The 15,070-nt window shown below is 32.7% G+C and overlaps 1 protein-coding gene across 10 annotated transcripts in view; it reads left to right on the forward strand.

The window, feature by feature from the left end:
- The first annotated feature begins 881 nt into the window (after positions 1-881).
- Positions 882-15,070, forward strand: part of LOC127729701 (arf-GAP with GTPase, ANK repeat and PH domain-containing protein 1-like) — a 121,619-nt gene continuing 107,430 nt past the window's right edge. For 9 of the 10 annotated variants that reach the window (XM_052237547.1, XM_052237551.1, XM_052237549.1 and 6 more), the window contains exon 1: positions 882-1,197. In XM_052237547.1, coding sequence (XP_052093507.1) covers positions 1,023-1,197 — 175 coding nt within the window. In that variant the 5' untranslated portion in view covers positions 882-1,022. Of the gene's footprint in view, positions 1,198-11,663; positions 12,776-15,070 lie in introns of those variants that run through there. The other variant, XM_052237552.1, reaches the window with a different exon arrangement.

A 15,070-nucleotide genomic window follows, 5' to 3' on the forward strand; every position in this document is an offset into this window, starting at 1 on the left:
TCCAAACGGAAATTATTCTTACAAAGAATGACTGTTTATTTTGGTCAGATTTACTAGGTGGAATTTTGAAACACCGGCTGTTGTTTTGTACAAATTTATCTACAACGTTTGTTGTTTTATAGTCACTTAATTGTTTGGATTTTATTTGACATTTTGGTCTCTCCTTCTCTAATACTGAATCTTGCGGGATAGCTGGTACCAACTCCCCTGCCACCTTGTAGAGAAAAGTGAGTCTACTGTGACGACATCTGTTTTCATGTGTTGGAAGGTTTAGTTCTTTCACAAGTCTTCTTATACTACCTTCCTCTCTGCTTGTATAATCCCCACTGATGAAACGCACCGCTTGCCTCTTTATGCATTCTAGTGCATTAATGTCCTTGATTAAATAAGGGTCCCATACTATACAGATGCATATTCTAACAGTGACAGATAAGCCCTATATAGGCTTACTTCCTGCAATCCTTTGGACAGTGCCGGAGGTTTTTAAAATAGCAAATTATGTGGATCATCTGAGATAACAACGAGGTATGAGGGTTTATATTACTCAGCCTTGTGTTTTCTATTTTGTCTTTTGAATACTGTTTGTCTTTCATCGATTTTAGTTTTTTGCCATGGCATTATAAGTTTGTCTTCGATTTATAATACAAGTTTGCATCCCTGGCTGTTGATATGTTTTTTCCCTCTCTTTTGATTGGGTTCTTTTACATTATTATATATCAATCTGTTAGGGTTGATCTTCTATGTTAATTTGTACACTTGAAAACCTGAACTGAAATAAAGATTACTTTACTTACTTTATAATCAATGTGTTACCTGAACAGTGCGATACACCCTAACCGGAAATTTACAACGGAAATTGAACGCATGCGTAAATTGAGCGAGAGCGCATGCGCTACAAATAAGGCCATTTTGGTAAAAATTTGTTATTGATGGATTTTGTGCATTTTTATACCTAATCCCTTCAAATAATTAATTAAATGATGAATGTTGTGTGTGAACGATGATCTTAGGTTTGCAGAAAAATGAATTCAAGGGGACCGATGCAGCCGTATTTAAGTAATTCACTGGCAATCAGACAGGAAATTCAGCGATTTGAGTCGGTGCACCCGAGTATTTATGCCATCTATGATCTTATTGATGCTATTCCAGACCCTTTAATTCAACAACAGATACGAGAACATGTAGTATGCATTGAAGGTAGGTTTTAAGATCTTCGAAGCTTGCATGTCATGATAATGATACCAATTTGGATTAAATTATGCAAATTAATGTGGATTTAACTGTAGGACTAGGAGATATAATTTTTGTAAACAAACGGCGAAACCTACTTAATTTTGTTTAGTACATATACCTCAATTTCCATGAACACTGAATAGACAGTCAATTTAGTTAACTCGCCCCTTGGTCCGACATTTTCAGAAGGATTTTTCCTCATTTTAAGATATTTGCAGTATTGTGACATTCATTTGGCACATGTAATGTTTATGTCCCCTTTTCCAGGCAAGTGACCTTCTATGAAGACACCTGGACGGTCAATGTGTCAACTCGGACGGACAATAATGCTAACTCGGACAAAAGTTTAAAAGGAGAGTTTTTATTACATGTATACAAATTATTTAATGAGTGTCTATGACGAAATAGACAATGTTACCTCGGACTGTGTCTTAAGAGAAGTCAGACCCTCTTTTATGCCTGTAATGAGCTTATGTAGTGGATTTAATTATTATTGTCTCACCTGCTACGAAAGTTGCAGAATACAAGACATAGGGATTATAATCCAGCCACGACATAAACTATTTGTATTAACTGTAAATGTACATGTAAGCTTTATATATTTCAAAAGGTAGTAGCTAGACCTGGAGGCTTCATGTTTTGTATACCATTGCCTTATTTTACGAAAATTCTGTCTTTCAAATATCCCTCGTCCTTGACCTTATTTTCATTGTTCAGTGACTGCTTGAAAAAAAAGTTTAGTTTTTTTGTTTTGTGAACTCTCCTTTATAATTATGAGTAAAGGATAACTATGTTGGTACATTGTACATTTATATGGGTTCCTTTAAATGTTTACATGTCCATCAGACAGTTTTCACCTGACCATGACCTCATTTCATGGATCAGTGATCAAGGTAAAATTACATGATAAGGTACTTTTCTCAGATACTGTAAGCAGTAGTTATATATGGTGTATGAAATCATTGTAAAGTGTGCATGTCAGTCTGGCAGGTTTCATCTGACCTTGACCTCATTCTCACAGTTCATTGGTTAAAGTTAAGTTTTGACATTTTTTGTTCTGTTTTTCTAATACTATTAGCAATAGGTCAGCAATATTTGGTGAATGGAATGATTGTAAGGTGTACATGCCTGTTTGGAAGCATCATCTGACTGTAATCTCGCTTTCATAGCTCATTGGTTAAAGTTACGCTTTGGTCTGTTTTTCTAAAACTATAAGCAAGCAATAGGTCAACTGTATTTGGTGTATAGAATGATTGTGAGAGTCTGTCTGGCAGTTTTTATCTGTCCTTGATCTCGTTTTCATTGTGCATTGGTCAATGTTAAGTTTCAGTAATAAGGTCCTACTTTAAGATACATGTACATGTACTATAAGCAATAGGTCAACTATATTTGGCAGTGTACTCCCCAGGCCCTTAAAGGACCACGGGCCGGTGATGTTTAATTTTCTACCGTGGTGGTATCGTTCTCGCCGCGATGTATAATTTTTCTCCGTGGTGCTAAAATTTTCGGTTAAAAAATCGTAAGTCGGTTAAGTTATAAACGACTTGGTAAACCTTTTCCGTGGGGTATAAAATTTCAGATGAAATTTGACCAGTTCAAACCTGTTCAATCCAGTTCAACATAGATTTATTTACACAACGTGATCGATTTACCGTTGGAGGTTAACCTTGTTGATTGGATTTAATCGATGTACATGATTCTTTTGTGTTTTATCCGACCGTGCAAGGGCTGTATAGCCAGTCAAGGTCGTTAAAAACTTCCAGGGCTCACGCTAGCAGGCGACTGGGGCGACAAAGTTGCTTTCCCATCCGTCACTTTGCTTTGCCCGACCATCAAAAGCGAAATCTAGTCCAGTGTTCCAGCTTGAATCTCAGGGCAGAAGGGTGCTAGTTGTCTGAAAGGGCACTTTAGCGTTATAACCCAGATTAAAAGGGCAATGTTGGACAGCGCTGTGTATAAATTACCTTGAATATTGCTAGGCTCAGCTGGAGAACATTAGTTGTATTTAAACCATATTCAGAAATTAATGTGTTCTTGATGTCGGTTCCAGTAAGAATTTTTTTTTTATCAAATTATCATGCCATAAAGCAAAGCATATCATTTTGATGTTAATCTAAACAAACTTGTACATTTGGTAAGGAAAATAATCATCAGAAATTTCAATGTTTTATAACTTATACCAAAATAAACAAGTTGTTTTGAAAGATGGAGTTATACATGCAAAATTGAATGTTTAGTGTAATTAAATTATCTACATTTAAATTACTTGTTCAAACATATAGTATATATGTTATTGAAAGTTATTTATTATCATTTGAATTGTTACAAAAAAAGTGCACACCAAAGTGCTCCTCAGTTTGATAAAATTAAACAACTTTGAATTTGAACTGTTACTTTAATTGTATACCCAGGTACAAATTGAACAATATAACAAAAAATAAGATACATATATATGGCTCTTTGTATTATAGTAAAAACCAAACATTGTAGTGCCGCGAGAGAACAAGCACTTCTCTTTCAAATCTCACCACTTCTCCCTCTCAGTTTCAAAAAGAGAAGTCACTTCTCCCTATGATTCTGAAGTAGTGAGAGCCCTGACGATGATAAAATATAAAAAAGGTCACTATTTGATTCTTATTTGGACATACAAATGTATTTTAGAAGCCTTTATACTAAGTAAAACAAATCTCTTCTTCAAAGTACATTATATGCTCCAAAGTTAGCACATTTTGGAGTGTTTCCATAACACAATGATTTTGTGCATTTTTCGAACCTACATGTATTAGCTTCAGAAAAACCTTGGCAGCAACCTACGATCAAAAATGTCTTGTAACCAAAAGGTGTCAATTCAAGGTTTATCTTGAATCCTAGTCACAACAATATTTTGGAGAAGGGGTTGAGGCCTAAGATATAACTATTGTACAGTTATAACTTATGAAAAAGTTTGACCAGAACTGACAATATGATTATAACACAAATTATGCATAATCATGTGGTTGTAACATCGAAATTTATAATGTAAATAAGAAATTATTTTGTATCAATAGTCATATCACAATTGTTTCTATATATGTACATAAGATTTGTAGTATTTTGGTTAGATTAAGAAAATTATAAATCTTAAAGCCCTTTTTAACCCTTTGTGAACCTTCTCCTTTTGAAGGTGTACTATGAACAAAATTTGCATGTAATACATTGTACAGTTACAATGTACATACAGTTTCCAGTGGCTTTCCACACTAAGGACTATATTTGTAGACAATGAAATCATAGGATGATAACTGTTCTTGGGATTAATTAAAAGTTAAGCATCAACATGACTAATGTTAAAATTGCCTTCCCCAAACACCTTTTTATTAATAAAAAATACACTGGCTTGAACAAGTGTGCCAATATTCAGTCTTCAGGTCTTGATTACACAACATGTACATGACTGTGAAATATGCAATTGTCATTTATATTCTTTGAATTGTCTCCCCTACATTAGTGACTGAACAATGATGGTGTATGCAGTTATTCTTTATTTTTTGTCACAGTATATATATGTACCAATAAATGAAAACAGATAGATTTAATCTATTTTTAGTATTGCCAATCTGATTAAAATACAGGTCCTGTGTCCAGTCTTTGCTTACAAGGATTAATTCTGACAACACTCCTTTCTACATGTACCTTGCCTTCTTTCGGTTGAGTGACCTTTCATGATCCTGAGAAATTTTTGTTCCTCTTACCTTGGACTTGTTTCAAGATTTCCCCTCACTTTTACATTTTATATTTCCATATATATTTGCTAACATCCACCTCATTTGAACTTTGGTGGATAGTTGTCTCATTGGCAATCATACCACATCTCCTTATTTTTATATAAACTGTTACATTGTTGTTCTAAATTGACTATAGCTACATGTATTATGTATTTCTTTTGTGTATGTTTATTCAATTATTTTCTTAAAAAGCTTCATGTTTGAGTTGCAGCTGATATTTTATTATATAATTTATATATTTTTCCTGCTCTTTAATTGTTGTTTATTGTAAAAATGATTAATCTTATTTTGTAGTTTTGAAAATGACTTAAATTTCTCAAATTAAACAAGAAATATAGCCAAAAAGGGAAGTAGTTTTACTGCCTTTTGAAAAAAAATATGCGTCAGTTGGGTCTGTTTGTTTTTTAGGGGAGCAAAACTTATATTATTGGTTTTGATATATATATATTTTGATATGCAGTTGAATGCATATGGTTCATAGAGAAAGCTGTGTAAATCAATGTTTGCAAAAATATCCTATTCTCACTTACCTAAGTACAAATGTAATACTAATGACACGAATATACAAATGGGACATAAATGGTCATTCCATTATGAACGAAAAAAACAGCTTTACTGTGCTTTCTTATTATATCAAATTTCAAGAAACAGGGTGAATGATGAACTTCGTGCAATAAAGCATGTGAATTAAAATAGCAAACACGTAAAAAGTAGTTATGTTCTTATTCAATACTTTAAACGAAACATAAATCATTTATAAAGAAAAATTCAACACAGTTATTTGGTTATCAGCTCGCCCTGACAGCACAGAAAGCTTATTTTATTGCAAATAAAACACAAATGTCCAATTTGCTGTCATCAACCGCTGCTATCACATATAAACACAATCTACAATAGAAAAGTATTCTATAAGTTGAAGAACAAAATCTTTACAGTAATACAGATCATATATACTTAGTGTTTACTACATAACATATGTACTTTCCTCTGAAGTAAAGTGGGTGGGAAACGATACTGTACTATCGGAAAGGCGAACCTGGAATGACAATTGCAGACTACCTATATTGTAAACTATAATTTAGCACTTAAATTCTAGCATGAAATTATCATGATTAATATTACCTTAACAGGTAATAACTAACTGTTTGTCCAATCAAATTACTGTGACTTTACTGTTAGTGTTGCTCTCCACCTATTGCAATTTATGCAAAATTCTGACCAAATTGCAATTTGTTTTATAAAACCAAACTGTTCAACTGGTCAGAAATTTGAACAAACTGCTGTAGAAAACCAGTCAAGTCGTGAAAGTGCAAGTTGATAAAATAAAGCATACTTACAATCCTATAAGACTTTAATTTCACTTCAATGTTATTATGAAAAATCAGTCTTACAGTTTGTATAGAAATTTTATTGTTATTGTCATGCTAAAGGTGATGGGTAGTACATGTAATTATACGACCGCAAAAATTTTTTTGGGATCATATAATGGTATGATGTCGTCGTCGTCGTCCGAAGACACATTGGTTTCCGGACAATAACTTTAGTTAAAGTGAATGGATCTTTATGAAATTTTTTAAGAAGGTTCAATACCACAAAAGGAAGGTTGGGATTGATTTTGGGGATGATGGTCCCGACCATTTAGGAATCAAGGGCCCAAAAAGGGGCCCAAAACAAGCATTTTTCTAGTTTCAGGATAATAACTTGTGTATAAGTATTTCGATTGCTCTGAAATTGTACCACAATGTTTAATACCACAAGTAGAAGGTTGGGATTCATTTTAGGGGTTATGGGGCCAACAGTTTAGAAATAAAGGGGCCAAAAACAAGCATTTTTCTAGTTTCCAGACAATAACTTGTGTGTAAGTGTATGGATCTCTCTGATATTGTACCACAAGGTTCCATATAACAAAGGGAAGGCTGGGATTGAGTTTGGGGTTAATTGCCCCAAACATGTAGGAATTAGGGGCCAAAAAAGGGCTAAAAACAAGCATTTTTCTAGTTTCCAGACAATAACTTGTGTGTAAGTGTATGGATCTCTCTGAAATTGTACTACAAGGTTCCATACTACAAGGTAAAGGCTGGGATTGAGTTTTGGGGTTATTGCTCCAAGTGGGGTTTCAAAAAATTGGGGGCCAATTTTTTTTAAGGGATTTCATAATTTCGAATTTTTGAAAAGTTTCAAGAAGAAATCTTCAATTGCACAGCATTGCGCAATGGATTTATAAGATCTTTGACCACATTTATTTTGTGTCATAAACCTATATTATGTGAAAAATTTGATTACAATCCAAATTCAGACAGTATCAAGCTTGAATATTGTGTCCAAATTTGCCCCAACTGTTCAGGGTTTGACCTCTGCGGTCGTATCAGGCTGCGCTCAGCGAAGCATTTTATTTTGAATTGCTATAAATATGTCCAAACTAAGCTTTCATACAATTTTCCTTTCCAAAAGTCTTCTATATTCATAAGAATTAAATATCATTTGAAATAAAACATCTTACATTCAGTAAAATATATGTGAAATTACAATACGTTGTTAATGTTTCCATGGGAGATAACCTTAAACATTATTCTTTTGAATATAGAAGACTTTTCGAAAGAAAAATTTATTATCTCCCATGGAAACTTACTAAAAATGTTTTGATTCAAATGATGTCTGATTCTAATGAATATAGAAGACTTTTCGAAAGAAAAATTGTATGAAAGCTTAGTTTGGACATTTTTATAGCAATTCAAAATTACTACCCATCACCTTTAGCATGACAATAACAATAAATTTTCTATACAAACTGTTAGACTGATTTTTCATGATAACATTGAAGTGGAATTAAAGTCTAATAGGATTGTAAGTATGCTTTATTTTATCACCTTGCACTTTCACGACTTGACTGTGGTTTTCTACAGCAGTTTGTTCAAATTTCTGACCAGTTGAACAGTTTGGTTTTATAAAACAAATTGCAGTTGGGTCAGAATTTTGAATAAGTTGCAATAGGTTGAGAGCAACACTAACAGTCAAGTCACAGTAAACATAAACATGTTTTGATTTTAAACACACATGCTTAAAGAAAATAAATACACTGCGTTTGATATCCAATGACAATAAATTAAAGCCTTTAAGGAAATGAACTTTGTGTAAAGAGCTAGTAATATAAGATTTTGTTCCAAAAAATTATTTGAGTAAACAACATTTTCAGATCTGTTCAATTCACTTGTCAATTGTCTTTTTTTATACACCTGTCTTTTAAGAAAGGACATATTAATTTATGCTATACCATTGTCTGTCTGTCACTCCGTCTCTCTGTCTGTCCGTTGTCAACACTTCGGACAATAACTCAAAAACGCTTTCATCAATTTCCATGAAACTATAGTGACTTGTTAATATCTATTGAAATAATTCATATGAGCTCCCTTTTGTGTTTTTTTTTTTTTTCTTATATGACAATATATGGAGTTATGGAACTATATTCGTTGAAAAATCATTGAAAACTGTTCATTTTTCACACATTGGACTTTTATAGAATTTACAGGTGAAAAATCAAGGCAACAAACTTAGTTAAACTTGAAGTAGCCTTAATAATGCCAAATTGTTGATGTTTTGTGTCAATGGGTACCACTGTGTGCATGTTTTTTTTTTTTTTTGGTGGGGGGTGTATTTGAGCAGATTTCACAGTATTTCTACATTGTAAGTTATCATATAAATTCATGTAAAGCATAAAGACGAGCTAAAAGGGTGACAGGTATATCATGCGCTCATGGTGCAGCTCATTATTAGAATTCACAAACGCAACAGATTGTTTTGAGATTTTTGGTTAATACAATCTTTATTCATTTCTGTTTATTACAATAATTTGAGGTGAATGCAGATAGATTTTTTTCATATTTCAGGGATAATGAATTTGGTAAAGTCTGTGTGAATAAAAAAAGCATGAAATTTATTTTTTATTTTTTTCCTGTTTATTGGAAAAATGGGTGGTTGGATCCACAAACCAACACACCAAAAAACCCTTGCCCAATATTTTGCACCAAAAATATCCTTATATTATATTTTGGGCAGGTTTATTATCTCCCATATCGCATTATTGTCCTCCAAGCAACACGTTGCTGGGGACATAAAAATACTGGGCGTCCGTTTGTCTGTCCATTGTTCATCTGTCCGTCGGTGCGTCCATCCGGTCTTGTTAGCGCTATCACCCCCCCACATGTCCAGCAAGGCTTCCAAAACGGTCATATATGCCGGACATTTGTATAATGTCCGGTAAAAGTCCGGCTGGGCAAAGCATGAAATGGTCATCTACTTTTTAGTTTTCAAGGCTTTAAGAGACGGTCATTTTAACATAATTCGCGATCTTTTTGACAGAACGTTTTGCCTTTAACAGCCACACATTTCCCGTTGTAAAAGTGACATGATCATTAAGTACTATCAAAACAACCCCTACTTTAATACCTTCTCATTTTAATCAAGGCTAATTAGTTGTCGAACAGCTGAAATTTACCTGTTCAGGTGACAGGTAAACTATTTTGAACCGGACATTGATCGGTCTATTCAAAGTTATTTTCTTACATTTCAGTGGTTTGCATCTAATTAATTTAGTCAAAAAGATTTAAATTATCAGAAATACGTTTACAAATATAATTTGATGAAAAAATTAAAAAGGTGAAAATGAAACATCGTCATAAACACGTTGTTTGTACTAGAGACATGTCTCTGTTTGAACTAGTACACGTGTGCGCATGTGCGCAGGTGTGAAATTTAATTATGCATCCTAATTCTTCAAAAAATGCTTAAATTGTCATGGATACCTTTATCTCACATTTATTACGATTATTTTCTTGAAGAAATAACGAGAAGGAGCTTCTTCCACTCATTCATGCTTTGCAAACGTACACGGAATTTACTTATAAATCTGTCTCTGGTCCATGTTTTACCATTGTCAAGATAACATCCGGTATAAGATTTAAAAAACAAAAGTAAAGTTTTTGACAACGTTATTTTGCACAAATAAAGAGTCTAAGTCAAATATAAGTACGCTGATGTAATTTATTGTTGCACACTACGAATGATGCACTGCCAATTAAACAGTTTACGTCAGAACTTCGAATTTGAATCAAAGAAAGTTTAATATCGCTTTTTTTATGCCTATCATTGGGATGGCCAACTTGGCAACTGATTACCATAATTGCCTTTTGTTCATTTAGTCTTAAGGGATTAAAATTGGGATAATATATAAAATGTCCGGCTGGCTAAAATTAATTTTGGAAGCCCTGATGTCCAGTTCTTGCCAGATTTTTACACGACCGCAAAAAATTTTGCGGTCGTATATTGGGCATCCATCCGGTCCTGTTAGCGCTATCACCCCCCACATGTCCAGTTCTTGCCAGATTTTTATACGACCGCAAAAAATTTTGCGGTCGTATATTGGTATCACGTCGTCAGCGTCGTCCGAAAACATTTGGTTTCCGGACAATAACTTTAGTAAATGTAAATAGAAATCTATGAAATTTATACACAAGGTTTATAACCACAAAAGAAAGGTTGGGATTGATTTTGGGGGTTATAGTCCTAACAGTTTAGGAATTAGGGGCCAAAAAGGGGCCCAAATAAGCATTTTTGTAGTTTCCAGGCAATAACTTGTGGAACGGTGTATGGATCTCTCTGAAATTATACCACAAGTTTCCATACCACAAAGGGATGGTTAGGATTGGCCTTGGGGGTTATGGCTCAAACTGTTTAGGAATTAGGGCAAAAAAGGGGGAAAAACAAGGGTTTCCTGGTTAATGGAAAATTAAAAATAAGTACAATGTTAAGTTTGGATTACCTCCCTTACACTGCTTTTAAATTATGTATAAAGAAATGTTGTATTGTCTTGAGGTGATTAGCTGTCAATTTATTTTTAGTCAATTATAAATATTAGAAAGTTACTATTTAAAAATGCTGATTAAGGAATTTTAGCCATGATCATGTATGTCATTTTCTATTTTAAGACTTTTATGATGTATTTAAATGGGTAATTATGGTTGAAACTCCATTAAAAAATATTTTTTTTGGGGGGGGGGTTCAATTCGCAACCGCATAGTGTATTGCACAAAAGCCAAAAAAAAAGGGGGGGGACAAAATGTTTTTTGGGGGGGGGGGGGGTGGTTATTTAGCAACAGCATAGTGTATTGCACTAAAGCAAAAAATTGACTATAAATTCAAATCATATAACCAATTCTAAGTTCTTTGACACAGTTATTCTGTGTCAATAACCTATTATGTGTCAAATATTTAATTACAATCCAAATTCAGACCTGTATCAAGCGCAAATATTGTGTCCATTTTTGCCCCAACTGTTCAGGGTTGGACCTCTGCGGGCGTTTCCAGCTGAGCTCAGCGAAGCAGTTTATTTTTAGTTATTGCCCTTGTACCTTGGATAGATTAAATATGTGCAACGGGGGGGACATTGGAACTCTGTTCATTTATTTTCCACTAGTGGTAGTTGCTTTGACAATTTCTTTTTATTAAAATGTACAATTATGCACTATTGAAAGGTTTATTATTGAATGTCACTTATGCAAAATCAGACTTATAAGCATTTATAACACATGTCAGTTATATATACTGTATACATGTATATATATGTGTATTGGAATGGGTTCTAATTAAATGTTAATCAATCAATAGTGTGCTGATTATGTGAATTGTGTAACAGCATTAGGTGGTGACAAATCATACATGTCACAGATGCTAGAAGTTTTATTTAAGTAAGCAAATATAAATCAATACTTAAAGCTATAATGTGTAATTTACATTAATACCAAGATTTTTAGCCAATATTGGAGGAGGATTATAATTGATTGGCCATGAAAAAGTCATACAGGAAATCTAGACACTTAATATATTTTTTGACTTATAAGGACCTTTACATATTGAAGTAAATTTGAAAAAATGTATGTCAGATTGATTCACTTATTCAGGAAAACTAAGAGATAAACAATGTATGTCTGCTGATTTTATTCAAAGGCTAAATGAGCCAGAAAATGCAGAGATTTTGCCACCTGTAATAAATATAATCTCAAAAGGAATGATTAGGATTTATATGTACATGTACAATGTATATGATATATGAATTGTATACAAGGAAAACTAGAGAAAAAAAGATGGAAATGTTCACATTTGTATATTATTGACTTATAGACAATTTAACATTAATTATCTTAGAAAATATTCTGTAATATGGATTTCCACTATTAAATTCTGAAACAGATGCTGTATATTTCGATTTCTATCACGTAAAGCTGATTGATTAAATTTATTCACAAAAAAACAACAGAAATTGTAAAAGAAAAATGAAAAAAAAACAGTATTTGTTAGTTCCTTTTGTATTGCTTTCTACTTCTCAGGAACTAGCTATAGACCATGTTGTTTTTTATGGATAGAGTTAAGCTTAATAAAAGCAGGTTGACTTGAGATTTTCATTTAGAAACCAGTGTCCTAATGAAGATTATAAAACCATTGATTAATCTAGGGAAAAACAATGTGTATTCAGTTTCAATATTGATGGAATTATTATTCTGTAAAACTCAAAATGAAAAAAAAAGATTGCATTAACTTCAGCCAGATTTAATGATTCACAGGAAGCTAGAAGTACACAAATTGTGGTCAAACTGGAATGTATAGTGTTTGTTGTTGAAATTTTTTTTGGGGGGGATATTGATAAAATATGTGAATACTCATGTTCTTCAATTTCGGCATGTTTGGAAAAATTTGTGGAGTTTATATGAAAGCAATAATTAATTCTGGTAAGTAAAATATATATGTTATTGTTTGCACTGTCCATTTAGCCTCCTCTGGAATTACTAGGATCAGTATAAGGTGTCGTAACATTATTCCTATGAGATAAAGTAAGCAAACCTACTTTGTACCAGTATTATACATACATGCTTCCTGTTTTGTAATCGTGACATTATTTTTTTTTTGAGAAAAGGGTGGCAAAAAGAAAATTTACCCAGAGGAATCCCTGGGTAAAGTTGTGTAATAATGATCAATATGAAAATAAGGAGATATGGTATGATTGCCAATGAGACAACTATCCACCAAACTTCAAATGAAGTGGATGTAAGCAATTATAGGCAACTGTAGGTTCCAGAGAAGTTTGAAATTGAAGATTTAGCAAACTTTTTTGTTTTACCCTTGGACATAGGAAGTTGCTTGAAATATCAGTTTTCTTTACTTTTTATCTTAGCTTATCTGGTCCAATTAAAATCCAGTGCGAGATATTGTCATCATTTGGCATCCTTTGTCTGTCTTCATCTTCCATTATTCTCAGTGAAGTTTTACAAAAATCTTCTTGTCTAAAAGTCCAATTGCAGCAAAACTTGACCACAATCATGCTTCATGTTTAAATTGTGTCCGATAACTCTGCTGCCAAACCAACATGGATACCATGGCTATGAATAGAATATAGGGATAAAATGCAAGTAATTATTTAATATCTTTAAAACTTACATAGCTATAAATACATGTAGATAAAGAAATCTGACAATGGCAAAAATGTTCAGAATGTCAAGAAAACTACTGTCTATTTTGACCAAAACTTTCAGAATACTAATAGGAATTATTGCCCTTGAATGAAGATTTTTACCAATTATTTAATTTTTATGGCCTGCCTACTATAGTTGTGGGCATTAAGTTTTCTGGTCTGTGTGTCTGTCCAATATTCCATCTGTTCCTCAGTCCTGTATCAGGTTATAATTAAAATATATATGCCATATTACAGTTTTACCCCATGGAAATGTGACAGTGTAAAATTAGTACATTCTTAATGTTATTTTTCTTTTTTCGCCACCTCTTTCCAAAAAAATAATTGAAACAAATTTTTTTACACTACTTTTAATTTTTTTTTACAACTTATTTGCAATCAAAATAGGTTTTAATTTAAATTAGCAGTGTCATCATGGCATGTACATTAACCCCACATCTCTATTTCATAATCTATATACATTTGAATAAATAATCACTGAATTAGAACAGTAACTTTTATTGACATATATAGATATTGTAAATTTGCATTACAATAAGCATTACACCAAGATGTCGTTATATGAAATTGGATACTCTAGCCTGCATTTATCATGCTTTTCAATAACATCTGATCAAATTGCTGAAAGCCCTTCTAAATTATTGAAAACTATCATTCTGCATTGACAATTATATCTTGGTGTAAATTAGATACACCTATTGGGGCAATATATCATTCTGCATTGACAATAATATCTTGGTGTAAATTTGATATACCCATTTGGGCTAACGCCGTCAAGGTGTATCAACATGTAATACATAAAATCTTCATAATTGACTTCTGAAAACACTTTAACTGTTAAATAGTGATTTTTGTCGAAAAAGCTAGACATAGCGATCCTACATTCTGTCGGCGTCGTTGTCGGCGGCGGCCACAAATATTCACTCTGTTGTTAAAGTTTTTGAAATCTTAATAACTTTCTTAAACTATCCTGGATTTCTACCAAACTTGGACAGAAGCTTGTTTATGATCATAAGATAATATTTAAAAGAAAATTTTGTAAAAAAAAAATTCCATTTTTTCCGTATTTTACTTATAAATGGACTTAGTTTTTCTGCCAGGAAACATTACATTCACTCTGTGGTTAAAGTTTTTAAAATTTTAACAACTTTCTTAAACTATCCTGGATTTGTACCAAACTTGGACAGAAGCTTGTTTATGATTAAAAGCTAGTATCTAAAAGGAAATTTTGTTAAAATTTTGTTCTATTTTTTCCGTATTTTACTTATAAATGGACTTAGTTTTTCTTCCAGTTAACATTACATAACAGTCTGCAGTTTAAGTTTTTAAAACATTTATTAGATTCATAAACTATCCTGGATTTTTACCAAACTTGGACAGAAGCTACTTACAATCAAAAGATAGTATAGAGAGGAATATTTTTATTAATTTTTTTCCTCATTTTTGTTGAGCCTGTGATTAACAGCAAAAGTAGGCGAGACACTGGGTTCCGCGGAACCCTTACGAATTTTAAGTTAAATTATTCAGTAACATGAAAAACTTTAAAATATTGTAC

This window comes from Mytilus californianus, unplaced genomic scaffold, assembly GCF_021869535.1.
Source record: "Mytilus californianus isolate M0D057914Y unplaced genomic scaffold, xbMytCali1.0.p SCAF_2, whole genome shotgun sequence".
Lineage (NCBI taxonomy): Eukaryota > Metazoa > Mollusca > Bivalvia > Mytilida > Mytilidae > Mytilus > Mytilus californianus.